The sequence below is a fragment of the Peromyscus californicus genome, unplaced genomic scaffold (genome assembly GCF_007827085.1).
Source record: "Peromyscus californicus insignis strain IS unplaced genomic scaffold, ASM782708v3 Scaffold_19__1_contigs__length_69161282, whole genome shotgun sequence".
Lineage (NCBI taxonomy): Eukaryota > Metazoa > Chordata > Mammalia > Rodentia > Cricetidae > Peromyscus > Peromyscus californicus.
In genome coordinates, this window is record NW_026294491.1 from 10550908 (window position 1) to 10578293 (window position 27386).

Sequence of the window (27386 nt, forward strand, 5' to 3'; positions counted from 1 at the left end):
TAATAGACCCGAGTTATCCATTAGAAAGCAAAATGGCTTATTTCGGCTCACAGTTCTAGGGTTTATATAGCCTATGGTGAGGTAGGTCTAGGGTTTGTAGCCTATGGTGAGGCAGGTCCGCTGCTTTTAGGCTTCTGTTGGAAGTGGGCCATATATTATAGTAGGAGTACACTGCATAGAAAAACCATCCACCTCGTGTCCAGGATCCCGCAATGCCCTCTGATAGCATACTTCTGATGAGCTAAAATCTTCACAAGGCCCATCTTAGGTTTGTACTGCCTCTCAGTAGTGTCAACTGAGGACTAGGCCCTTAACACATGGCCATTTGGAGGATATCATCAATGAAGGCAGAGATCCATCTTACAATACAAAATGCATTCAGTCTAACTCCCAAAGCATAACTATTACAACATTCATCAGAAGCCTGAGTATCAGAGAGGACAAAGGCAAAGTGCTGTGAACCCTTACAGAAATCACAAAAGTTACTCAGGATACAACGGCACAGTGTAGACATTCCCATTCTAAACATTCTTGAAGGCAGGAAGTGGGAGAAAATCAAGAACAAACAAAAAACAAAACACCTCATACACATTAAAAACAAACAAACAAAACCCCAAAAACCTAGCAGGGAAAGCATTAAATCCTGTAGTTATATGCCTGGCATCCAAAGCTTACTCTGTAGTAGGGCATGAGTAACAAAATACTGGGACTGTGGATTTGTTGGTTTTGGTTTTTGCCAAAGTCATTTGGAAAGTGGGAACCTCAACTAAGAAAATGTCTCTATTAGAATGGCCTGTAGGCAAGTCTGTGGGGGCATTTTCTTGATTTGGTTGATGCGGGAGGGCCAAGCTCATTGTGGGTGGTGCCATCCCCGGGCAGGTGGCCCTGAGTTGTATGAGAAAGCAGACTGAGCAAGCCAGTAAGCAGCACCCCTCCTTGGCCTCTGCATCAGCTCCTGCCTGGAATTCCTGCCTTGACTTCCCTCAGTGATTGAGTGTGACTTGAGATTAGAAGCTGGAGGAAACCCTTTCCTCCCCAAGTTGTTTGTGGTCATGGTGTTTATCACAGCCATAGGAAAGTAACTAAGGCAGACCGTGCCTACTCCATACTGCCTGGGCTTCCAGACTTGCCTTTGAAAGTCTGATGGAAACCCCCAGGACCCTACAGTTCTTTCATTTTTCCTGCCTACACCACCAGTGACTGCTGCCAGCATGAGTCCCCTTATGTTTAGCCCCTTAGGTTGCCATCCAGTGTACTCAGGGGTCTTTTGCTGTAGCTGGGAAGAGATCACAGGGAGGCGAGATGCTTCAGATGCTCGCCTCCAACAGCTTCAGTGACCTTCATCACTTGATAGCAGTGACCGGAGGCAATAGTCAGGTAGAAGCAGAAACATGCGGTTAACTTAAAAAGAAAAGGCTTACAAGGCTCATAGTTCTAGAGGGTTCACACACAATTTAGTGTGACCATTGCTTTAGAACTCAGGTTGTTGGGGTTTCAACATAACATGGCAGGAACATGTGCTAGAGCAAAACCGTTTACCCCATAGCCAAGATGCAAATAAAAAGAGGAGGAGGAGACTCAAATCCCACACTTCCCTTCAGGGACACGCCCCCAATAATACTAAAGCCACCCACTAAGGCCCGCCTCCTAAAGTTCCATCACCTCCCATGTTAGTTACTTTTCTTGTTGCTGTGGTAAAATACCTGATGAAAGGCAGCTCAAAGGAGCAAGGATGTATTCTGACTTACAAGTCAAGGGCACTGTCCATCATGGCAGGGGAGGCATGGCAGCAGGAGCTTGGGCTCCAGTCATCTCCAGTCAAAGAAGAGATGGCTGCTGCTATTACAATCATCTTGGTGATGCTCACCTTTCGATAGACCCCGGTGACACTTACACTTAGAGCGAGTCTTCTCACCTCAGGTAAGCTAACCTAGACACCGCCTCACAAATCCACCCAGAGTTCTGTCTCCAAGTGATTCTAGATCCTGTCAAGTTGACAGTCAAAATTAACCATCGCATCTCCCAACACAGGCTGGAAGCCAAGCCTTTAACATGTGGACCTTTGAGGGGGCATTCCAGGTGGAAACCACAGCAGATGAATTAGATAAGGAGGTTGGAATGCTATCTCCGGAGGAGACAGTCCACCATTCACAGTTCCTGGCTTCCTGGGGTTGTCTGTTTAGCTCTCTCTTGCTGATCCTAGAGGATCTCTGAGATCTTCTGGAACTACTTTTCTACTATATGGAATACCAGATTGTGGTTTGAACTGTGAAACATGAAGAAGGCTTAAGCATCAGCTCTCTGGGGTTTCATTGCTGCGTTTTTATTAAGTGTCTTATTTGGTCCCTTCCATGAAGCTCCAGAGCCACTTTCATGAGGAGACAGCGCCTCCTGGTGGTAGGTTATAAAGAGGCACTTGGGAAGCTGCCTCAGCCTGGTGGTGGTAGACAGGGCAGGCAGCCTGAGCCCTCCCATAGTATATTGTCACCTTTGCCTGTAGCAGAACAGAATGTGGTGTCAGCATGAAATCCCTAAACTCAGGCTGACCAGTCACAGGAAAAATATCTGCAAGTAGTGGGCAGTGTGGCCATAGAATCAGCAATTTGTCTTTGGCCTAAGGATCTCAAGGCATCCTGGAAACTTGCTTTATGCCAGGTATCAAGCTGAGAACCTTGCACATTCTAAGTACATGCCGTCACTGAACTATGCCCCAAGCCCTGAAGGTAATTTTAATTACCAGTGATCCTTTCAGCTTCCCAGAACACTGCAGTAATGAGGTGGTGTTGATAATAGATCACTCCCTCCAGAGTTCTTAAGAACTGGCTCCTGTAAAGCATGTGCCCTGACATTTGGTATAAAAGTTGGTATGCTCCCAAACTAAATAAAACCAAGCCATTTTTAGCAACTTTAAGGGCTATAGCTTTCTGCAAGGAAATGCTTCTGTTACCTCCTGAAACACACATATAGTACCTAAAACACCCTCAATCCAGGAGACAGGAAACCATGTATAAAACCCACTGGGAGTGGTTCAGAGGGCTTGAGCCAAGTCTTGCTTTCTCATTTGCTAAAAAGGTGACGCGTGGCCTGAAAGTGCCCTCATCTGTCTCTAATGTTTTCAAATGCTAGCCAGTCTTTTCTAGTCGATGACAACCTAGCACATAGCAGTCACACCAAAGCCACCATAGGGATGAGAGGTCATGCCCCAAGTCTACCATAGATGCCAACCAAAATCAGCCCCCAGGCTGGGGACGACCAGAAGAAGAGCTCAATCCCAAGAGGGTGGGTCTAGATGCAGAGTTGAGCAGCAGGCACAGAGGCCTCCGGGTACTCGGCCTGGGTAGAGGCTGGGTCCAGGACAAGGGGAAATGGAGAGAGATGAACACGCTGCCCAAATGGAGCAGCTGCAGCGGTGTGTGCAGAGCTGGGTGGGGCAGGGGTTAGCCCCTTTCCCTGGTGCAGCAGATGAAGTGTCTGGGCCGGAGCAGCTGCAGCGGTGTGTGCAGAGCTGGGAGGGATAGGGTCAGCCTCTTTCCCTGGTGCAGCAGATGAAGTATCTGGGCCGGAGCAGTGGTTCACCAGAAGCAAGGCTCCCTGGTGATCACCCAGGAAAAGGGAGGGTTGTTTTGTTTTGTTCTTTCTGAGTAGTTGGGAATTAGAAAGTGGAGATAGACATGAGGAAGAGACAGCAGGGGGGAGGTGTGGGTGTGGCTCCCCAGGATGGTGGTGTATGTTGTTCTCAGCTTCTTTACACCAAATCGGGCTGCCTCCTCTGTAATCGGGCCCCGATGCAGAGGCTCCTCTGAGTTTTCTTGTAAACAGGCCTTGGACTTTCCCAATTCTATCTGACCAGCTATTGACGCCCCTTGGGGGTGCCCCCCTCCCACCTGCTCTTCACTGACCCCAGGCAAATCTACCTCACACATCTGTCTGTCGAAGTCCTCATACCCAGTAGATTTTCATGCTGAGGTCAGACCTGATCATGTGTCTTCTTACCCTATACCTTGTCCTGAGTCCCCTATGACTCACTGACCACCCAGCCTTATGAATCCATGTGTGGAATTGGCACATATCGCCATGTGGCCCATATCTCCTGTTCCTCTAAGCCTGGCCTGGCTCTGAAGTTTCCATGGTTGCCAGGTCCACATTCTGCGTCCCTTCTCTGTGTGGGGGAGGCTCCTGGAGTTCTTCCCAGTGTACATTGAAGCAGGTAGAGGCAGATGCTGCATCCATGTCCTCAGTGTTCCTAAGCCACACCGCTGCGCCTCACTAATATGAGTCCAACATGCCTGTTTTCTTCTCCCTAGGACATCATTAATTCCATGAGCAACAGCCCTGCCACCAGCAAGCCCCCAGTGACATTGCGACTAGTGGTGCCTGCCAGCCAGTGCGGGTCCTTGATCGGGAAAGGTGGCTCTAAAATCAAGGAAATCCGGGAGGTACTGCCCATCCTTGTCGCATGTCTCCCACACACTCTGTAAGTGTGCGCACTGACACGGCAGAGCCCGAAGGCTCAAAGCTGGTGTACAAACATGACAGTCCAGTTCACCAGTGAAAAATGGCACGTGGGGAACCTTGCCACATTCACATGTTCACACCATGACCTATGCCAAGAGTAGCCCTGCTTTGCCAAGGACAAGAACAAAGATGGGGTGGAGGTCCTTGGACAGGCAGGTTTTAGCATCCAAGTTGTGTGGCTCCAGGCACACTCTGCCTGAGAGATGCCCTTTTGTCTGTCAGGTCCCGCCTCCTGGGATGACACTAAGAGAGCCTGTACCTGATGCGGGTTTGACATTAAAAACATGTTACTTTAAGGAAGGCTAAGTCCTTCTCCCTCCCTCTCTCGATCGCTCTTTTGGTTTTTTGAGCAGGGTTTCTCTGTGTAGCCCTGGCTGTCCTCGAACTCACAGAGATCCACCCATCTCTGCCTCCCGAGTGCTGGGATTAAAGGTGTGCACCACCACGCCTGGCCCAAGTCCTTCTCTCCCCCCCCCCCCCCCGAGCTGAGGACCGAACCCAGGGCCTTGCGCTTGCTAGGCCCCCAAGTCCTTCCCTTAAGCAGGAGGGCAGCCACCCCTTCTTGATTCCTTCCTGTCCTCTTCTGTGACTTAGAAGATGCCAGGTTCATTGTGCATGTGACTCCCTGACATTGTCACTAAGGTTTGTGTGCCTCATTTGTCCTGAGGCTCCAAGTAGTCACTTAATGTATGTGGTAGCCAGACATCAAGATCAGGCAAATCCCAGACTCAGGCTCCCTGACCTCCATGTGACCTACTTCCATGGAGGAAGAATTCTCGGTGCTAGAAAGAGCACTCCTGTTTCCCAGTAGACATTTCTCTATAGATTCAGGGCCTCCTGTCCAGCACACTGGCTGGAATGGAAGTCAGAGCTCACTAAGAGGTGTGCAGAGGCAGGATTGAAGGGAGAGGGGACAGGAAAGTGACATCTAGGTGGTAAGATGAGGGAGGGCACTGTGACCAGCTGAGGCCCTGTTTCTAATGAAGGGTTTTCATGGTGTAGACCACCCTGAATGCATCCTCAAGAGCTGGAAGTGCTGTTCCTCCTGTACATGTTCCTTCTCACAATCTGCTGTTCTCCTTCCAATGACCCTTCTCTGCAGTCCACAGGTGCTCAGGTCCAGGTGGCGGGTGACATGCTGCCCAACTCGACAGAGCGGGCAGTGACTATCTCAGGGACCCCAGATGCCATCATCCAGTGTGTGAAGCAGATCTGTGTGGTCATGCTGGAGGTACAGTATGAACGTCGTGGGCCAACACATGTCGCCTGCCTGCCTTGCTCAATGCCAAGGTCACTCTCTGTGTGACTCTAGCTTTGTCACTAAGGCTCCTGGGCCTCAGTTGACCTGAGGGGTCATGTAGTCACTTGGGGTGCAGGCATGAGCTGAAGGGACACCCTGGAAAGTGTCACCTGATGGTAGCCTGTGGGCATTGTCTGGATGTGAGTGGGAGAGCATGGGGGGGGCAGGTGGGGGCAGATCATGAGGTTTCCACCGTGGAAGTGGTAACCACTCTGAGCAGACAGAGGCAGGCGTGGTGAAGTGGAAGAGGAAGTCTCCTGCCTGTCGGGCCATGCACCACGACGGGCCTATAGGTCTGCAGACTTGAAGAGAACAACTGTCCCACACTCACGGTAGGACTTGGACAGACCCAGGAAAATACAATGTGAAAAGAAAGATATGGGAACAGAGGGGTAAGACGGAAGAAAGGAGGAGCTGGTGGGCAGGCACAGCCTCCTTAAGTTCCAGGCAAGGGTGGAGCAGACTTCACAGCAGCTTCTGCACTGTGGTCTTCCCTCAAGCTACTTCTGTGACCCTTCTCCAAAGAGGACCTTTCACCGTTTGGAGCCCAAGCAGAGGCCACTACCACGTCTCCACAGAACTAACTCCGCTAATCAGCTGCTGGATCATCTGCTCTGTGTAATTGACAATGTGGTCAAAGCTCACATTTAACTCTTTTTTTTTTTGGGGTTTTTTTTTTTTTTTTTTTGGTTTTTTCGAGACAGGGTTTCTCTGTGTAGCTTTGCGCCTTTCCTGGAACTTGCTTTGGAGACCAGGCTGGCCTCGAACTCACAGAGATCCGCCTGGCTCTGCCTCCCGAGTGCTGGGATTAAAGGCGTGCGCCACCACCGCCCGGCTTTTTTTTTTTTTTTAAATGTTTGCATAGTTTTGTTTCCCTAAAGAATTTTTTGTGAAGGTAAAGATATTTTTCAAAGTGTTATTCACATGCAGTGTGTCGTCCCCCATCCCCCCCACCCCACACACACACACACACACACTGGTCAAGGGATAGGATGGTCCCATCACAGGAGCCCAGAGGCTGGGGATCGTGACTAAGGACTCGCAGCTCTTTGTACTGTCACCTGCACCAAGCAGGGAGAAGCACGTGCTGAGCTCAGTGGCAACCTTGGAGTGGCCGTGAGTGATGGTAGCCGTCGGTTCTGCAGTGGACCTCGGGGCCCGACTGCCCACTGCTCAGGACAGAATATGTGTCCTTGTCAGAAGTTCCTGGCAGACTTCCAGGCTAAAGAGTGGGACCAAAGTCTGGGGCGGTGTGTCAGAACTCACGTCTCTAGACAGTGTAAGAGAAACCATGGCCAAGCACACTGTGGAAGTCAGCAGTGGAGACTGACCTGACAGGGACACCCTACTCTGCTTTGCATGATACGGTTTCCAGAAGCTGAAGGGAGTGACCCACTCACCAGGAAAGAAGACCTCACAGTGAAAACAGCCTCATTTCTACCCGAAGAACAGCTAGGAAAAGGCAAAAGATGGATCCTAGACCCTACTCGTCAATCAAAGGCCTTTCAAGCTTGCTTAAGGGGTGTACCCCGGCAAATGTGCTTGGGTGAAGTCTACAACGAAAGCAAGTGTTGCCTTTATGGACCTCCTACCTCCAACTCTGGTGCCTCCTGCACCCTCGAGAACAGCCTGTGTGCCTTGCCTACCTGAGGATGTTGACGGTCTAAGCCCAGAAGGTCACTCTTCTAAAGACGGGTGAAAATGAAACTGGGCCTTCTGACTGGGCACAGGGGGCTCCTGTGTCGGGAGGGAAGCAGCCTGGAGCACAGGGAATGATGCTGCTAGTATCTGGAGTACTTGGCAGAAGCAATGTACAGCTACAGTACGTGCTGGATACATGGGAGCTCTTGGCATAATCCTGTACCACAGACCTGCCGTCTGTCCGGGAAGCCTCAGCAAGCTTTCTCAGCAAGCCAGGTTTACACAGAGGCTCTAGGAGGCATTTTTTAGGACCCCAGCGATGGGGAATATGGGCATTCCCAAGGGCCAGCTCAGACTGCGTCCTTCGCCAACTACTGTCAGCTTCAGGCTAAGAAATACTCCAAGGTCACACCCTCAGAGGCTCTGGTACGCTGTGGTCATTGTCCTTGCAGGGTTGGCCTGTGAGATAGTTACTTGTTGCTGTAACAAAGCACCTGCTAAAAACAATGGCCACATTGCTAAGAGCGAGCCTGTATCTGGACCCAAGGGTAGTCAAGGAAAATTACAGCAGACTTCGTCATTGTGGGATCTCATTGGACCTCTGGGGAAACAGAAGGATTCTAAGCCGCTCTAGTAACCACTGCTATAGGATAAGCAGAGAACTTGGGTTGCTCGACATCAGTTCCCAATGTCAGCTGTGCTCAAGGTTGGCATTTTCCATCAGAGGATGGAAGCTGCTCCTCCGTGAAGTCACTGCCATGTCTAACTTCGGACCCCCGTGGGACCGTACAAGGAGGAGAGGGTGGCAGCAGGGAGGGTGGCATGCACAGCCTGTGGGGACAGCTGCTAGCAGTCCCTTCCCAGCAAGCAGGTGGTCCACCTCCCTTGGCACACCAGTGGTACCCGGCTCCTGCCTGGCTAGCCACGGGGTCTGTTGAGGATGGGAGCAGGCGGTGCAGGCCTGGGGAAAGAAACGTCCATCCCAAGGAAGAAGGCAGCGAAGATGGAGAATCCGGCCTGCCTCAGTGTGCTGAGGGCGGCAGGGTCATCTCCTTTTGATGTCCCTGGATGTCCCCTCCCCTCACTGTTGTGGCCTCTGGGGGTCCCACAGAGGGGGTGGGGGTGGGAAGGCAGCCCAAGGCTAACCGCAAAGCTGTTCTAACCGCTCTCTCCCTCTCCTGTCCCTTTTCCTAGTCCCCACCGAAAGGTGCCACCATTCCCTACCGCCCAAAGCCCGCCTCCACCCCTGTCATTTTTGCAGGTGGTCAGGTAAGAGCCGACCCGCTCGCGGCCTCCACTGCCAACCTCAGCCTTTTACTGCAGCACCCGCCGCTGCCCGTTAGTGCACTCAGGTTTTCTCGCCTTCTCACGTGCACGTCTCCCACCCTGCGATGGACACAGAGCTCTCCGGCTCACACCAGGCAGTGGGTGGGGGCCTGGGGAGGCACAGCTGCAGCTCACAGCTACATCCCTTGATCACATTTCCCAGTGAGATCCCTGACTGAGACAGGAGAGACCTGCAGACCGAGGCAAATTTAGGTGTTGCCTAATAATGCCTGCCAAACCTCCTCTGTGCATGTCGCTGGGCAGCTTAGGTAGTTAGTGGGCAGAAACATTCTGGGTGACCATGGCTTGTGTTTGAATCCTCTAGAGCTATGGGAACCAGGGTTCCATTTTCCTAAAGCACATCCAAGACCTTACCATACACTCAGGGAGTGGCAGGTATCTCCCTGTGAGGAGATGAATGACCCCAGGCTAGCCCATGTCCCACTGTGGCTGGGCTCATCCCTGCTATCCCTTGTCTGCCTAAGTAGGCATTCTTCCAGGTAGAGACCACATTTACAAACCCATCCTTGAGGATTTAGTGGCTGACATCTGTGGCCTAGAGAAGGGGGGTGGAAGGCAGGATGGGGAATGGCTTATTCTGTGGGCAGTGCTGGCCAGGAAGGGGAGAGAGACTGGAGAAGGCCCCTGTCTGACTTCCTTACATGCTCACCAAAGCTCAGGTGCCCACCTTATTATGTCCACGAGACCCATCCACACAGCTGACTTGAACACGGACAGCCAGGGGTGTGCCCAGAAGAGCTCTGTGTCCTGTCGGCCGCGATGTGTGTCTTTGTTCAAGGGAGAGTTAAGTCAGAGACCCATAGGCGACCCAGCTGGCAGAATAGACACGGGGTTTGACGTTAGTGCTCAAAAAGAGAAAGAAAGGCAAGAGAACCGTTTGCTCATCCTTCTCACATTATAAAGGAGTCTTACTGTATCTTTCTGCAGAACAGCAGGAGCATGTGTGGGTCAGACCTGTTGCCCCCATCTCCGTCCCAGCTCCCTTATTTTACATATGTACGTATGTGTGCATGTGCATGCATGCATGCACACACAGTCTCCTGACTCAGGTCTGCCCTGCTGTTGACAGAGAGTCCTGTGCTCTGATACAGACCCAGCATGTGACACATCCCGCTGTACAGCAGGTCTTGCCAGCCTCATAGCCACTGAGGCTTAGGGCAGTACTTTAGACCATGCTGACATCAGAGATATGTTCACACAGCCCATTGCCAAGCTCAGCAAAGCTTGTCTCCATTGTTTTCCCCAGATTCATGGCTAGCTGACAGGTCAGTAACCAGTGTGAACTATATCTCTGTCAAATCCACAATAACTCCATAGAATGAAATGTGGAATTTTATTCAGAAGGCCCCTATCCAAATGAAAACTATGTGGCATGGAGTCACAGCCCCAGTTCCAAGGGCAGAACCACTACAGGATGGATCATGACCAGGATCACTGGGCCCCATTCACCTATAAAACAGTCCCTAGTACCCACTACTCCAGTCACAGCAGTGAAGGTCACTGTGATATTATGTTTATCCCCGATAGTGTTAGCCTTTTAAAACCAGTCACCATTCCCTTGGGACTGTCTGGTCTGGCCTTGATTGCCTTAGCTATACGTAGGTGACAGACTCATATGAGAGTCATCCTGTGAGGAAGCAATCTAATAGGAAAGCCAAAACACAAACTCAGAAGTCAATATGTAAATTAGCTCTGGGTAGGCCCCCTCCAGGATTCCACCCCACGGGTCCAAGACTTGGGGTAGATCCCAGAAGAGGCTGCCTAGGTCTCTGACACTTAAGGTAGGACAGATGGCGAGACCTAGACTCCTCAGCAGCTGACTCTGCAGCTGCTGTTACTTACTGGCCAAACTGAACTCCCCAGGTAGACCGTACTGAGACACGTGACAACCACATCAGGGGAGGGAAAGCTGCCAGACACTAACCCAGAGTCAACTGTCACCTAGGCTGAGCTCCTGGGTTCCGCTCAGACATACAGGGCTGGGAGAACGACAGGCCTGGCCAGGATGATAGCATGTCCCTTCCCTGAGTGACGCTCCCTCAGTAACACCTGGGAGATCATTCCTGGCAGCAGTTTTCCAAAAGCCACGACTGCATCCCAGTCCCGCTCCACAGAGCAGTTGCTTGTCTCTTTCTCCATGAAACTGCCGTATCTGATCAGGTTCTTTTTCTTCCTCTGCTCGTACAGCCAGGCTGGCCCAGAACAGACTTTGTTTGTGCTGGAACTGTGTCTATTTCAAAGCTGCCCCATGGCTGGGTCCCTGTTAGGTGGTCACATGGCTTTGAGCTCCTGAGTTTGGTTGTGACAAGAACTCTTAGCACATTTACAAAAGAATTGTGGGAGGGTCTGGGTCCATAGAAGTGACACATGATCCCCAGAAGTAACCCTCTCAGATGCCCAGAGACCTCAAGGGTGGTCACAGGTCTAGACCAGCCAGGGGATGGAAGCCATGTCCTTACATCTGTGCCTCCACCAGGATGACACAGCCCTGTCCGAAGCCAGACAGTTGTCTGTCGTCCTACCCTCCCTTGACTGTGTTGTCTGTCTGTTGTCTGGGTTGCCAAAGGGCATCATTAGCTGAAGGGACTGTTGAGGGCTCTGCTCTCCTGGGGTTGCAGGGTGAGGCTTGGGAGGAGCTGTGCTTGGCACAGTCACAGATGTGAGGCAAGGGAAATGACGAAACTAAAGGAGCCTTGGGGAAACCACACTGGCCTTCAGAGAGGGGTGCTCCCTATGCAAAGAGACGATGTAAAATTTGGTAATAAAAACAAACTGGGTCAGTTCTGTGACTGAGTCTGACCTATTTGTTAGTACAGCTTTGGCCAAACTTGTTCTGGTCACTTTCAAAACTTCTGTTGTCATTCGAATATCTCAGAGGCTAAATCTTGCCCCACAAGTATTTGCTCTGATGGCTGATAATCAGTAGCCCTCTTACTGGGGGGTTAACTGGGTTATCTGTAGGTTTACAATTTTAAGAAAGTTTGAGGAAATCAGGGTTAGAAACAGTAGCTGGCCACAGCTCAGGGAGGGGGCAGCTTCCCAGGACTCGCCAGTTGTAATTGAGACTCCTCGTTTCCATCTTAAGCAAACAAGGGCAGGTGAAGATGTACATTGATGGAGAACACTGTCCCCAGAAGGCTCTTATCATCCTAGGGTGGGTCACCAGTGGCTGACAAGCTGACTGTCTCTCTCTTTCTCCCTCTCTTCTCCAGGCCTACACAATCCAGGGACAGTACGCCATCCCCCACCCAGATGTGAGTTTTCACTCTGTCTTTCCCCTAGCCTTCTCTTCATTACTGTGTACCTTCCTGCATGTTGCTGTCAATTGCTACTAATATTAATATTACACAATAATATTAATCAGTTTTCTCCGTGTCTCTGACATCTGTTGTATCCATATGACCTTGGATAACTTTTTAACCTCTTAGCACTAATTCTTGCTTGTGTTGAGGACTTGGCCTGATGTTAAATTGCTACAGTCCAGGGCTTCCCTCCCACACACAGGCCTAGCCTTTTATGGTCCTACCCACCCCCACAATGTGGGTGCTAAATGCTGGCCTGGCAGAGTGTAGCTTACCACCTGTGGCCTGGGTGGGCAAGCACTTCCTGTGCACTTAAGTCAGGTGACATCATCAGACTATTCTGCGAAGGTGTCCTAAAAAGGCCATTAAATGTACCTGGGCAAGCCAAACTTGCCCTTCGAAGAGCCCAAATTGAAGCATGGATTTTACCCATGTATAAGGCCTAAGTGCTGAGAGAGAAAACAAAAAAAGGCTTTTGCTTCTTCCATAGTTAGTAAGATGCCGAATGTGGAAGTGGACTCCTGGGCTTGAACCTACGCCTCTCTAGTGGGACCTATCACCTGTTCTTTGGCCTGGGTCTATTCAGATATCTCCTGGTGGCATGACAGTATGAGTGTATGGTCTGTATTTGGAAGATTAGAAACCTCCCGATGGAGCCTGTGGGGGACAGAGGGAGTCTGAGTCTGCCTCTTGACTCACCTCCAGAGGAGAGCTGAGGACAAAAGGGAGACCAGGGGCCACTTGAGTGACGGTGACACTGAGCCTGTAGGGGCCAAGAGATAATGGGCAGCAGCCATGAGAGAAGGTCACTCTTTAGGGACCTTAGAGATGCTGGGGAAGATGAGAGAGAGGGGAGAAAGCAGGAGGGTGGAAAGATGGCCAGCCTCATAGCGTTGGGACCTCAAGCATGCCAGTCAAGTACTCTACCGCATAACTATATTTCCAGCCAGAGCTAGCTCTTCTCAACCTGGTTTGAACATTTGCTGGGTTTAGCAGCTCCCCTTAGGACACTCCATGTGTGCACTGCTCAGTGCCCTGAGATACTCCAGCACTGGCAGGGGAACTAACCGTGCTGCCATTCTTATGTAGACCTTGACCTTTGAGTGGGACCGGAGATAGATGTGTGTCAGGGAAAGATTTGCAGGCAGGGCACAAGGGGGTCTTAAAAATTAATTAAGTATCTGAAATATGGATTCACTGGAATCCTGTAGTGAAAAATACATGCTGGTTTTTTTTTTCCTTTTGATAAAGCAACACACAAACAGTAGAGAAACATGGGTTGAAAAATCCCTGCCCAGGCATGGCCATACCCACAAGGCCACGTTTTGTGGTTCCTGGTCATAGACTGGCCACTACTGCTATGTCTGAATTCATAGTCTCTCTCTCTGCTCATCATAGCAGACACATGTGCCCTTGACTACTTCCATGACGAGGCTGTGGGCCGTCAGGCACCCACTAGCACATTCACCCTGAGCAGACTATACCACTGTGGCTCTGCTCATTCTGTCTTCAGTTGGCAATGCTAAGTAGAAGTAGAGCCTATGAACTCATTACAGACAAAGGGGGACCATTGTGGGTGGGTTACAGAAATGAATAAAGGGATCAGGCAGGGCCAGGAAATAACTTCCAGGATGGCCCAGTCTTCTTGTGATGCTGAGGCAGGCATTTCCACCCATGTAGAAAGACACATGTTCTGATGGAGACTTGAAAGGCAGGCAGGCTTTTAGAATTCACTGAAGCCCTAGACTGAAAGGGAAGCATTAGTACCCCTCTCGAAGGCTTTTGGAGAACTAGATTCAGGCTTATCAGTATTTACCCAGCAAAGCCAGATGTTCAAGGATGACCTAAGGGTGTCTTGTGGGTTTTCTGTAGGAAACTGAGGCTCTCCATTCCTTGGGCAGTGTAGACACTGGAGGTGGTGGAGCATATTTCAGACCAGTGAGGCATGTGTGCAAGAGACAGAGCATGGTTGGTTTTTCTGGTTGATTCCGTGTCGGTCTTAGAGATTTCTCAGGATATCTTATAAGTATTTTAGATGTATAGATTATGCAGCTTAATTTAAACTAGTATACAACCATTGCTATTACCTCCTGTGTGCTGTGAGATCTGAAGTACTTGATGATGTGGTTTGGATGTATATGTCTTTTTGACGCTCATATATTCAAACCTAATCCCAAAGGTGTTAGTATTAGGAGGCAAGGTCTCCATGAACTAGTTGGGTCTTTGAGGTGCTGCCTCATGAGTGATTGATGCACTTATAAAGCATCTAAGGAACTGACTTCCCCTTTTATCTCTTTTAGCATGTAAGGACATAGCACTTGAGGTGCCATTCTGAAAATGAGCTGGTCCCTTACCACACACAACTTTCTGGCACCTTGATCTTAGACATCCAGCTTCCATGTTTGGGAGCAGCAAATTTATGTTGTTGACAAGTTGCCCATTCTAAGGTATCTCATTAGAACAACTAGAATGATCTAGTATCTTGGCTATTCATCATGAGGCAGCTTTTCCTATGGGTGTTAGTCTATTTTCTATGGCAAGATTATATTGTGAGCAAAAAGTGCAACTTCTAAAAGTGCCTTTCTATCACATACAAAATTGAAGACTTCAGGTGATCCACATAAAAGAAAAATAAAATGACCATTCAGTGACGTGGGTAATGAAGGCCAGGATGATTAATAAAATGACCATTCAGTGACATGGGTAATGAAGGCCAGGATGATTAATAAAATGACCATTCAGCAGTGACGTGGGTAATGAAGGCCAGGATGATTTTTATCTGGGCCAAGTACTACGGAAGATTTTTTTAAAGCTTAAATTTCTTAGAATGCAAATATGGCTGTTGGAAAATGTGAATTGCTTTGTAGTGTAATTGAATACAAAGTTTATCTCAACTGCAGTGGTAGTTATCATATAGCTACTTAATTACCTGAATATGCAGACCCACAAATCAGACATGGAAACTATCAGGAGAGTCATTCCTAAGGTCTGACTATGCCTTGTCTAGATGAGAACATGCGCCTTTTCCAGGCCCCATTTTTAAGCAATGCTTCAAATTGACTCTTATGTAGAAATCCACTCACCTGCCAACCCTGTCTCCTACAGTTCCTGCATGCCACTTAGGCTAGGTTTACTTAGGACTCTGGATGCTTTCTGTGCTCTTAAGACTCCAAGACACAGTCCAGAACTGCAGAAACTCTTTGGCAGCATGCCCAGCATAGTCCAGTACAATTCTCTGTACACTGAAGCCTTGTGAAGTGCTCATCTACCTTTACATTCGCTTCTCTCAGATGGCCTCTGTGCAGCCTTAGAAAGTGCCTGCAGTCTATTTCTCTAGAATAGCCACTCAGCAGCTTTGTGTCCGTCATCGATCTTTTGCATCTAGTTCTCTGCTCCATAGCCGTGGAAAGCGTCTAGGCACCTTTGCATCCCGTAAGCATCAGTCAGGTGCGGTTTCAGAAATAAAAAAGGGAGACATCACCATGTCCTGGGACACAGGAGTGACGCAGAAGGCACACAGAACCTGGACAGACAAGTGAGCAATGGGGTGGACCGCTTGGTCCCTCACGTCTGTGTTTCTGTCGCTTCCCTTGCATCAGCACAATCACACCAAGAGGGAACTAGTTTCCTCTGGAGAAAATCACAGGTGGTCTCAGTTTACATGGAGTCATGTCCCCTGATAAAGCCATTAAAAGTTGAAAGCATCCTAAGTTGAAAAATATGTGACTATCCCTAACAGAGGGAACATTCCATGTGGTCACGCTGCACTGATGTCAGCTCCTTCCCCTAGGGATTGAAGGACTGCTGGGGAGCTGCAGTTCATTACTGCTACCCAGCATAAGAGAGTATGGATCATCTGTTACTAATTCATAAAAGGATCAAATTCCCGGTAGTTTCTCTTGGTGCACAAGAACATCCTAGGTCAGGACCGTCCATAGTGAACTTGAAAGCTACCCTCCTAGGTATGAATCTCCTCCTCATCTTCAGCTTCCAAGGCATCCCTTCCTCAGCATCCCCCTTAGTTAAAGGAGTGCTGAGAGCACACGAACATGAGAATGGCAGCATGAGGGTATTGACAGAGTACGTCTCTGTACTCCATCCTCACTCGACACGCTCACGGGGTCTGTGCTCTAACCTGCACCTTGAACCAGCCTGTGAAGTGGACCTCAGGGCCATCAGCCTCACATCACGGAAGAGGATAGTCTTAGAGATCCTCTTGAGAAGGATCACTGAGAGGGAGTGGCAGAAGTGGCATTCCACGTGTCTGCCGCAACCATTAAGGACCCCACTAAGGTGTTTGTTCTTTAGTTAGTACATCTTGTAAGTGTAGAGGCATGTAGCTGCATTGGAAATGCCCTTCGTCCTGGCGTTTGAGGTGATGGTAACTTCTGGGACAGAATGCCTGCCGTCATGATGGACAGAGTGGTGGTTCTAGGCACAGCAGAGTGGTGCCCAGCTGCCTGCATGCTTTCCTCCCCTCCTTGTTCAGTATCTCCCTCCACAGCCCTGTGAGTGGGTGACAAGACCCTTCCTACTGATAGAGAGAAAGGAAGGAGCTAACAGCACTCCATGGCCATCAGCTGCCACCATGCCTTTGACTCTTCCCATCTTGGAACATGGCTCTCAGTGGGCAGGGCAACTACAGTGGGCCTCACAAAACTGAAGGCTCAGGTGGCCTTTTCTGCCCCTCCCTCATCACCTTTTTGGACCCTTCACTGCTGAGCCAACCAGTGCCTCATCCTCCCAAGCCCACATGGATAGACAAAATCAATCCCATTCATTGTAGAAATAAATTAAAACCACGTGTTAACATCAAAGGCCAAAGTCAAACCCCAGAGACGACTGCAAGAATAAGAACATAGCAAAGGAAGAGCAGCGAGGAATGCTGTCGCCTTCTCACCAGACTCGGGCAGCCAGAGATGGTGGCCGAGTGACAGAAAGTGCCACCGTCCTAGAGTCTGACCGGGGGAAGAACTTCAGTATAGCCATTTGTAGAAAAACAGAAGCCACAGGCCAGAGCAACAGCCTCCTGATGCATGCCATTCAGGAAGAAGCTGAAACTGTCAGGAATGGCGAGCAAAGAAAATAGTAGGTGTTTGAGTGCTATTGGTGCTTTGTAGTTGACAGGACTAGCACAACAGAATTAAAGGCATAGAAGTATAATAGCACATCTGCTGAGGATGTGGTGTAGTGGTAGAGTATTGCTTCGCACGTACAAGGCCCAGGCACAATCCTCAGTACCAGGGTACAAGGAGACAGGCATCTACAAGATTAGGATGTGGGCCGGGCGGTGGTGGCGCACGCCTTTAATCCCAGCACTCGGGAGGCAGAGCCAGGCGGATCTCTGTGAGTTCGAGGCCAGCCTGGGCTACAGAGTGAGTTCCAGGAAAGGCGCAAAGCTACACAGAGAAACCGTGTCTCGAAAAACAAAACAAAACAAAAAAAAGATTAGGATGTGGATGAGAGGGGTTAAAATAACGGTCGGGTCACTCACTGTACCATCCCACTGGACTCTAGCAACTAGAGGGTTAAGATAGAGGATTTAAAACTTAAATGCCTATGTTGAGTTAAAAACCTAAAGTGACCACCAACAGAAGAGGAGTAAGTTGCATAACACTGGTGATAGAGAAGAAAATGGATGAGGGGACAGTAATCCAAAAGTTGAAAAGTGAGAAAAAAGGAAGTCCCTAGAAAAGCAGGACAATTAAGAAGTATCAAATAAAATGGCAGAAAATAAAAACTAAAAATTCCAGTTTAAAATAAGACTCCAAGGCTGTCAGACTATGTATATTTTTAAGCTAAACAGATAAATGAAATTTCTCCAGTTTTATAATTTGCTTATGTTCTTTCAAGAGGCACACCTGAACATGAGAAGCCCCATTTTTTAGATGCCCATCAAAAGAAACCTGGAGAGTTTGACCACCACCACAGAGGAGTCCCAGCAAATCCTCTCTCAGTGAGGGACAGGTCAAGTGTATGATCCTGATATGATTGCCATGCACAATACTATGCCCAGCACAGCTGTAGAATTCCTAAAAATCGTTGCCAAATTTGTTCATATACCTGACCATGAAGCAGATTTCAGCATCTGGAATCATATAGGCCATACTCTTAGCATAAAGTACTTAAGGTGAAATGATAAGGAAAGGCAGCTTTGAAGAAAAATCTGCCCTTAACACTGGGGCCGGGGGAGGATGGAGAGTAGGGGGCAGAGGCAGGCAGGTCTCTGTGACTTCACGGTGGAGGCTGGTCTACCCAGTGAATTCCAGGCCAGCTATAGCTACAAAGTGAGACCATGTCTAAAATCAAACAAACAAAAAACTGTCTTTTTGCCCAGCACTCTGGAGGCAGAGACACACAGATCCCTGAGTTCAAGGCCAGCCTGATTTACTGAGTGAGTTCCAGGACAGCCAGGACTACACAGAGAAACCTTGTCTCAAAAAACCAAGCCAAGCCAAACCAAACCAACAAAACCCCTGCTTTTGTTGAAAGTTCCAACAAAGAGATTCCATTAAGTGAAGAGATACATTGTATTCGAGGAGAGAAACAATTGCAAAGAGCCAGTTCTTCCCGGATTGATGAACACGTGCAGTGAAAATCCGGACCCCCAAAAGGCCTTCTGAGGAAATACATTGTTTTAAATGTTGAATGAATGAACACAGGCCTGAAATCATGAAGGACTCATGAAGGAACATGAATGATTAAGGGATTTGCCCTTGTAAATACAAAGATTTACTGTAGGGTTACAGTAATGGACAGTGCAGTTTGGGTCCAAAGACAAGCTGAGAGCCGGACAGGACTGTTGATCTCTAGACAGTCCAGGTCTGAAGGTGCTAGGGCAAGGACACCTGTCCTGGCTGGCTTTCACTACACTCTCAAAAGAGAAAGGCCATCTTCAAATACTTCCCAATGGTGAGTCATCCACAATGGTTCTTCATGACAGCCTCATGCATCAAGAACTCCACAGGAGGAAAAGGGTGGCAGGTTAGGAAAAACTACACAGGAAAATGTCTGTCTCTTGTTCCCTGGTCAGGGAAGGGTTTCAGAGAGAAAATACAAACACAGACTAGAGTTGGGGGTGCTGATAGAATGTCACCTCTCAAGAGGAACATTGGAGAGGTCTGTGCAGCAGCGAATCAGCAACTAACCCTGTTTGAAAATTGGGCAAAAGACACAACTCTTTACCCCAAGTGCAGATTAGTAGGTGCATCCGCCCGAGTGGTGGGTTCACCGCCTTCCTTTCCTCGTGGCTCACTGAGCTGCAAACTTATGAGCACTTGTCTATGTTCTGCATCCTCCAGCACCCTTAACGTGGAGAGAGTCAGGAGTTCCTACACTGTGACAGCTTGCCTCTTCCCTGTCTGCTGGATGCCTGCCTTTCTTCTCTTGCTCCTTCCTGTATGTCCCTCCTCAATAATTTGGAGGAAAGGGTTTATTTGGCTTATATTTCCAGTTCACAGTCCATCAGTGAGGAAAATCAGGGCAGAGACTGAAATAGAAACCATGGAAGAATGCTGCTTACTGGCTCATGTTCAGCTAACTTTCTTGTATAGCCCAGTCGCATCTGCCTAGAGATGGTGCCCATGGGCTGGGCCCTCCCACATCGGTCATCAGTCAAGATAATCTCTTCCAGATCTGGCCACAGGCCAGTCTAAGCTGGACACTTCCTCAATGGAGATTGCCTCCTCACAGATGACTCTAGGTTGTGTCAAGTTGACAATAAAAACTAACCGACACAAACTACTCCTTGTCAACTTGACACACAAAAATATCACTGTTAAGTCATAACCTTCCCTTTCTTATTTGTCCCCAAGATCTCATGTTAATATCAAAATATAGAATGCATTACAACTTTTAAAGGTCCATAGTCTTTAAAGTTTTCAACAATTTAAAAGTTCAGTGTTTTTTAAAGTACAAAGTCTCTGTTGGCCCCTAATAAAAACAAAAACAAAAAACCAAGTTACGTTGATTCTTAATCCAAAAGGGGAGAACTGGGCTAGGAAAACCATCAGATCAAAGCAAAACCAGGATCAGCAGTGAAAATCTAAACCTCTTAACTCAGTGTCTGGCATTTGGGACTCATCAATGATCTTTTGGGCCCCACCTCTCCAGCTTTGCTGTTCACTGCCTTGCTCCCCAAAACTGATTTTTACATGGCAGAACTATCAAAAAAAGAAAGTGGAAGAACTATCAGCACTTAATCCTTTAACAGTTGTGGACATTGAGTTGTTAGATAGCCTGATGAGACCAGAACCATACCAAGAAGAGGATATAGGCTAAGCTCCATTTCCCAGATGTACCTCAACATATGCCCATCGAGCACCATCACACACTGGCCTAGTCCTGTGCCTATGACATCACTGCATTTATTTGCTAGTGTGGCACTATATATATGAAAATGTATTGTAGTAGGGGAGAGGTTAGAGTTACATCAGAGTCTGGATATGAGTGGAGCCAACTTTATAGGTTCCCTGCTAGTCAGTGGATTCTGAAGCCCACCCTGAGTAAATGTGAGACCTGTGAGACCAGCAGGAGACAAAAACATAGAGCACATGAGCAACTGGAAATTCTTAAAAACTCAGTTTTTTTAAGGACTACTAGCTCTTGCTGATATATGAACAGCAGACCCATAAACTGCTGTCATTTCCAGATGAAAGAGCTGAGGCCTTGAGTCTCTCCACATAGCTGGTCCACATTAGATCCATCAGGCTCTCTCCCTTGGCACCTGTTCCAATGCCCTGTTCCACATTCCATTCCCCCTGCCATCTTGAACCATCCATTCATTGCTCCATGGTCTCTGGGGATTCAGGCAGATGAAGACAGCTCTGTTCTCAGAGTGTAACATCACAGCCAATGGACACAGGAGCCTTGATGTGAGCGGAGTACAGTTGCTAAAACTCTCTAGGCCTGCAGGCATCCACACAAGCCACACCCAACACCTCCTCTGGGGCCCCTTTACAGATCCAAATAGGGCTGTACCTTCTAAGGTACCTTGCTGTGATGTGTCTGTCAGAAACGCTGCCTTCTCCAGGGTGGAGCAGGCAGGGTCTTTTGCCTCTCAGGCCCTTCCCTGTGGAGCCTTACATCCCACCTGGAGACACAGTGTTATCCTTGAGATATGGCCTGGTGACAGTCTTTTGGACATGTTCTTCTGCCTTTTGCCAAGCATCTCCACTCTAGTGACTTAGTATGCCCATTGATGCCGAGTTAGAACAGACACAGATGTAGGCCATATGGAAACCAAGCTTTGTCTGGCCAGGCATAGTTGCTGATACTGTCCAACACAGCAGAGATTAGAGGTGCTGTTATCAGTCCGTTATGGCCTGTCATATACCACCTCTTCAAGGGACTTTGGAGCTGAGTCTGACCCCAAGTCACATGCCCCCTAATTTGACCTGCTCTGGTCAAGTTCAGGTTGCATCCAGGTCTCCCCTGTGCAGGCCGAGAAGCCAGGCACCTCTAAGATGAGTGGAGTGCAGTTAGGATGTGCCCATCCTTCTGCCATCTTTCTGGAGAGGGGTCAGACACGGGAAAGGAGGAGTATCCCAGGGCCAAGCCAAGGAAGTTGGCTTTTTGCAGCTGCTAATACCTTAAAGCCTTGGGTTTGTGTGCTAAAGTTCTGTTTCAGAGATGTTACCCAGAAGCCACAGGCACCCAGTGTACAGGATCAGGAAAGGGACGACCAGCCAGCCAGCACCCCGGAAGCCATTCTGTAGGCCAGCATCAGCTCCACTGGCCATCAGGAAGGGTCAGGTGGAGGCAATCCCCAGTCTCCACTGGGCACTAGTCTAAACGTTGAGGGTTCCTTGCGCCTAGGAAGCTAAGTGCAGGAAAGCACCACTGAAAGGCGTCTAGACAAGCTCCTTGATCCTGACGACAGCAATGCAGGACCCTCCTTCTGTCTGGGGAACACTCCCCAGCCCCCAAAATAGAGGCAACAGCACTGTTTCCAGAATGCCCCACTCACTAGTCAGTGTCCTCTGCACGGTGTCCCACAGCCTTCCCAGCTCTGCTAGCTCTGCCGTCTAACTATGAAGGTAGCTGGAATCCAGGCCAGACTCCAGAGCCTGAGCTGATGACATGCAGCCTTGCTAGGATTCACTGGAGAAGGGTCAGCCTTCCCTGTGGGTGTGATGTGCCCATGATGGGCCCCTGTCCCTCAGGAAGCCCTCATCCTTTGTACCAGTGCCCTAGATTCTCAAAAGGGTAGTGTGTTTCAGAGCATCCACCCATCCTACCCTGTTCCTTTGCTCAAAGTGTGGCTAGACCTAGTCTGTATTTTCTGATGTTCTTTATGTTAATTTGAGAGTGAGGCTCAGATAAAATGAACAGAAGAACCACATAGTCCAGCTCTACCTTGTGAAGCTCCGAGGCTGGTGGGAGCTGAGATGTGGCCTGTGGGATAAGGGTGAGCAGGAGCAATGCTGCCTCCATGGAGAGCCTTGTCCTTAGTGGCCTCTGCATCTTTCACTTATGCCCTGTCACCCTACATAAGTCAAGAAGGTGGTTTCGGGGCAGGCTCCTAGCTCTACCAGCCGCTCCCCAGCCCTCCTCCCCAACCCCACACGTGGACTGCCTTGTGTTAAAATGAGGCCTGCAGGCCAGGAGTTGAGCGAAGCCTAGCATGAAGCTGGAGCCACAGCCAGGTTTGATGATCTGCTTGACTGAATCTGCTAGTGTCTTAGGAACCCAGCTAGCCCTGCTCTGTGTCCCTCAGACCCTCCTCTCAGAACCCCAAGGACCACTCCCCCCCCCCCCCACTGCTAAGGGAAAGGCACCACACGTTCAGGCTCTCGGCTGCTGGCAGTCAGGTCCATTGGTTCCACCCAGGCCAAGTCCTTGCGTCCCGCTGCAGTGTCTGCCATGTGTCCGCATGGCCCCTCTGAACCTCTCTGTGCAAAGTTCTGTTACTGCCATTTTTAACTTGGTGTGACTTGTACTCGATGACAATAACCTTCTTAGCTCTCGTGTCCCTCCTACCCCCAGCAGTTGACCAAGCTCCACCAGTTGGCCATGCAGCAAACCCCCTTTCCTCCCCTCGGACAGACCAACCCCGCTTTCCCCGGTACGTACCCAGCTGCCCTTTTCTGACCTTCTCTTCTCACCTGGGGACTCGCTTTCTCTTTCCGAGCTCGATGCAGTGCAGCTGCGCAGGTGCTGTCGAAGCTCTGAACGCAGACTCTTGCTAACACAGTGGGCTGCACACAGCTGAGGCCGGGCGGGTCGGTCTGCCCCCCATTGTGGGCGACTTTACTGTACCCCCGGCTTCCGTGCTCTTGCCTTTTGAGGGTCTTACGTGCATACCAGTGCTCTGTGTCACAGTCCATCCCCAGGTGGCATTTTCTACCTGGCCATGCTTGGAGCACATCTTTTCCCGGATCAACAATGCTGACCGCAGGAGCGACCCCAGCCTTAGTTGGTGCAGCCCTGCCCAGGATAGCACTGACAGGAGCTAGCCTGCACTCGGGCCTATGGTGAAGTAGTCAGAGGGGCTGGCCACAGCCTGCCCGGGCATCTGCAGCAGGGTGTCCTTCTCACAGAAGCAGAGCCGCCCGGTGGCTATGGCCAGTGAAAACACACTGGCCGTGCACGTCGGCTGTGCATGCACCAATCATATTTTGAGCTTTCCTAGTTGAAGGGACCTTGCTTCTCTCCTTGAGGGCAAAACATTAAATCTCTCTCTTCTTTGCTCTCCAGGAGAAAAGCTGCCTTTACACTCCTCCGAAGAAGCTCAAAATCTGATGGGCCAGTCGTCAGGTAAAACAGATCACAGTACTGGGGGAGCAGGCCAGGGGACATGTACAGAGGACGAGGGTACCCACACCTGTGACATCTGAGTGTCTAGCACTCACCCAAGTTGGCTGGCAATAGACAGTTTCCTGGGGCACAAGCTGTGGACTGAGGCATGGGGCCCACCTAGGAGTCAGGTGGTGATGGAACTGTTCCATTGTTGGTGAACGGCGGGTCTGAGCATGCACAGAGTACAACCACCATGTGAAGAGTTGGGTGGCCCCAGGCAGTGTGCACCTACGTGAGGAGGACCCATCTGAGCTGCCACTCATTCTCCGGCTGTGCAGTGTAGGGGTGCATAGTGAGAGCATGACTGTGGGGACCATGGGATGGTATGTGCTTTTCAAAGATGGATTCCCTGGAGATAGGCGCACACTTAGAAGATAGATCTGGGCTGGATGTGTCTACACCTTCTTCTGGTTTTCATTTAAATGCCTTCTCCCAGGACCTGCAGGGGAGTGTGGAGACGGAGGTAGTAGTGACTGAGGAACAGCCTTGGGAAAAGTGATAGGCTGGGGCTGAGTGTCTTCTCTGGGTCCTGTGAGGGACATACCATACACTTTATACCTGTGGGTCACTATGAGTACACACGGCCAACACTGCAGCCTCCTGGCTGCCACCATGCTTTTATGTGACAACTTGACCAAAGCCCTCGAAATGTGCAACACGAGTTCATGTGCATGTGAATGCACTCGCATGGTAGCAGCGGGAAGGGTGTGTGCTGAGACAGCCATTAGCTGCATGGTGACAAGCAGCTGGCTTTGAAGCCTTGTCCTGGGTATGGGCTTTAAGTGGACACACCCTTATCTACCCACTTGACTTTGGTGTCCCTGAAAAAGGATTCTTGCTCTTCACTCAGTCCCGTGTCAAATCCAACAGATATACCCTGCTGCCCCAGGAACTCCTGTCCAGCACTCCAATAGTACCTTTCAAATGACATTTTACATGTCTCTGCTTCTGGAATGTGTATAGATTCCTAAATAGCCAAATGATTATGTTAAAAACCATGATTAGAAGATAAGGGATAGAAACTCCAGACTTCAGTGTGTAAACAGAACAGCAGAGTTGGGAAGAATGGGTTTTTTCAACACTTCTGCCTGGGCCTGACTACTGGACACCTGCCATTGGGGTCACACTCTGGCAGGAGCCACTGACTGTGTGAGACAAGATTGTGAGGAGGCCGTCCACCCAGGGAGTGGAACAAGGCCAGATGGGAGCTGGGAGAATGAGGGGCACCGTGAGAAGTAGGGGCTCATTGAGGTTGTTGATGGGGCGCAAATTCTGGGTTTTGTGACTCTATGGATATGGTACTGAAGGGTCAGGGCAGAGGCAGGACCAGTAAGAGCACAGAGTGAGGAGAGGACCTGGGTTCTGGGGCATTCTCAAGGGGTGTGGGTAGAGCTGGCCAGTCCCATGCAGGGACCGTTGCTGAGTCTGGAGGCAAGAGCGTGCCGACTCGATCTGTCTGTTGTTGAAATGGGGTGGCTGGGTACAGAGCTGCGCTGTCCTGGAGGTATAGCCATTGCACCCGCCACCCTGGCAGTCCCTTGAGTGTATTGTCAGCACTTCTGAGGCAGGAGAGGATTAGCACATGGACTGAGAGGCTGCCTGTATCTGGAGACAGTGACACTTGCAAAGATGAAAACCTAGGCTTAACCATGCGTGGTGGCCTTTGGAGAGAACTGTGTCGAGCAAAATTAACAATCAGTGTTCTGCCACTTCTGGCTACCTGCAGCAGAATCACATGAGGTCTCAGGGTAGAGCTGAGTGGGGCGCAGCACCCACAAATCTCCCTGAACAGAGGGAGAACAGCATTAAATGTCCATGTGACCCGTGTTGCCTGTCCTCAGCTGCCGTGTGAAGGCCTGAAGTATGACGGCTGCCCTCTTAACTCAGTGCCTGCCAGGCTGTGTATACAAGGTGTGAGGGTTTCTTCTTCTTTTGAGTGAAGGTGGAACTCTGGGGGTTGGGTTCCACCTGGGCTTGGGTCTCTGGGTGGTGCTGACCTTCACCTCAGCCAGCCCAGGGAGATATGGACCAGGTCTGGGTATGACAATGAACTGTTTCCCTCCAGCTTAACCTTGTTCCCTTGGTGTACCCAGGTCTGGATGCCAGCCCCCCGGCCAGCACTCATGAGCTCACCATTCCCAATGATGTGAGTATGCCCCCTGTACCCTCCTGTTCTCATACACACACACACACACACAAAAAAAAAAAATACTGTTCCGGTGACACCCTGAAGCCCTGGCCCCCCACAGTTGAATCTTTTCCTTCCTTCCTCTTCCACCTTAAATTGATAGGATGCCCATGAAAGACGCAGACAAGAAAGGAGCACTGGGGACATGAGGAAGAATCAGAAGTCGGTGCCAGGGCTGGGCTGGCAGTCTGTGGCAACAGTAACAGCATCCTCACTTGGGGACCTTGAGAATAGGGTGGTCCAGGAAGGTTCTGGAGTGATATGACCCACACTGGAGGTTTGCGTTCTCTGGGACATGAAGTTGGTTGGATGTCACAGGTTGTCTGGATTCTTTACTCTGGCATCCCTCAATCTGTCCAGGCCTCAGAGAACACCACAAGCTGTGGTCTCAAGGGTTACTGCCAGCACGCTTTGTCCTCCCAGGCTGGAGAAGACCTGGAGGAATGGGGGCAGTCTCCGAATCAATGGGCCACCCTCAAACAGTGAGACCAGGGAAGGAGAGTCCTCTTTGAGAGTAACTACCAGGATAGCAGAAGGGACAATCTCTGTGTGGGCCATGCAGGGGTGGCCCACTTTCCAACTTATACAATGTTTAGGCTTTCTCTGCCCTAAGCTAGTCAGACTCACTCTACCCCCCCATACACACCACTGTGTATGTGTGTGTGTGTTTGCGCGAGCATGTGCGTGCACGCATGCGTGTGCCTATGCATCTCTGTTTACATATAAAGGTCAGAAGTTAACCTCAGGCGTCATTCCTCAGGAGCTATCTACTCCAGTTTTTTGAGACAGTCTTACCAAGACCTGGAGCTCACCACTTAGGTTGGGCTGGCTGACCACGGAGCCCAGGGATCCACCTGTCCCTTCAGTGCTGAGATTACAAGCATGTGCCACCACACCTGGATGCTAGGGATCAAACTAAAGTCCTCACCTGTGTGGCCAGCACTTTACTTATTTCTCTCTCTCCAGACCAGTAGAACTGGACTGTGAAGACCTTTCACTGTCTTCTCCTTGTACCATCCAGGCAGCAAACCCAAGACCTACCCCGCCCCATGTGAGCCAACTGCAGGAAACCTAGAGTTTGGAGTTTGAGGGGATCCCCAAGCTTAAACTACACTTGGCCAACAGTTGGGCAACAGAGAAAGGTGGCCAGAAGGAAGACCATGTACCCATCTGGCTAGTGCCTCTGACCTTGCTGGAAACACTGCCCTCACCACCACTCCCAAACCAATCTGGCCGTAGACGGCCCTGAAGAAGCATGCCACCAGCCCCAGGCATCTTTCCTGCTACCTGACAA

At 49.9% G+C, this 27386-nt stretch overlaps 1 protein-coding gene across 11 annotated transcripts in view; it reads left to right on the forward strand.

Annotated features, from left to right (window-relative positions):
• Window positions 1-27386, forward strand: part of Pcbp3 (poly(rC) binding protein 3) — a 204004-nt gene that overhangs the window by 171111 nt on the left and 5507 nt on the right. For 4 of the 11 annotated variants that reach the window (XM_052744606.1, XM_052744604.1, XM_052744612.1 and 1 more), the window contains 7 exons: window positions 4305-4436; window positions 5618-5746; window positions 8651-8794; window positions 12016-12057; window positions 23092-23170; window positions 23803-23862; window positions 25998-26050. In XM_052744606.1, the coding sequence (XP_052600566.1) occupies window positions 4305-4436; window positions 5618-5746; window positions 8651-8794; window positions 12016-12057; window positions 23092-23170; window positions 23803-23862; window positions 25998-26050 (639 nt within the window). The remainder of the gene's footprint in view (window positions 1-4304; window positions 4437-5617; window positions 5747-8650; window positions 8795-12015; window positions 12058-23091; window positions 23171-23802; window positions 23863-25997; window positions 26051-27386) is intronic. The other 7 variants (XM_052744607.1, XM_052744610.1, XM_052744611.1 and 4 more) reach the window with 7 other exon arrangements.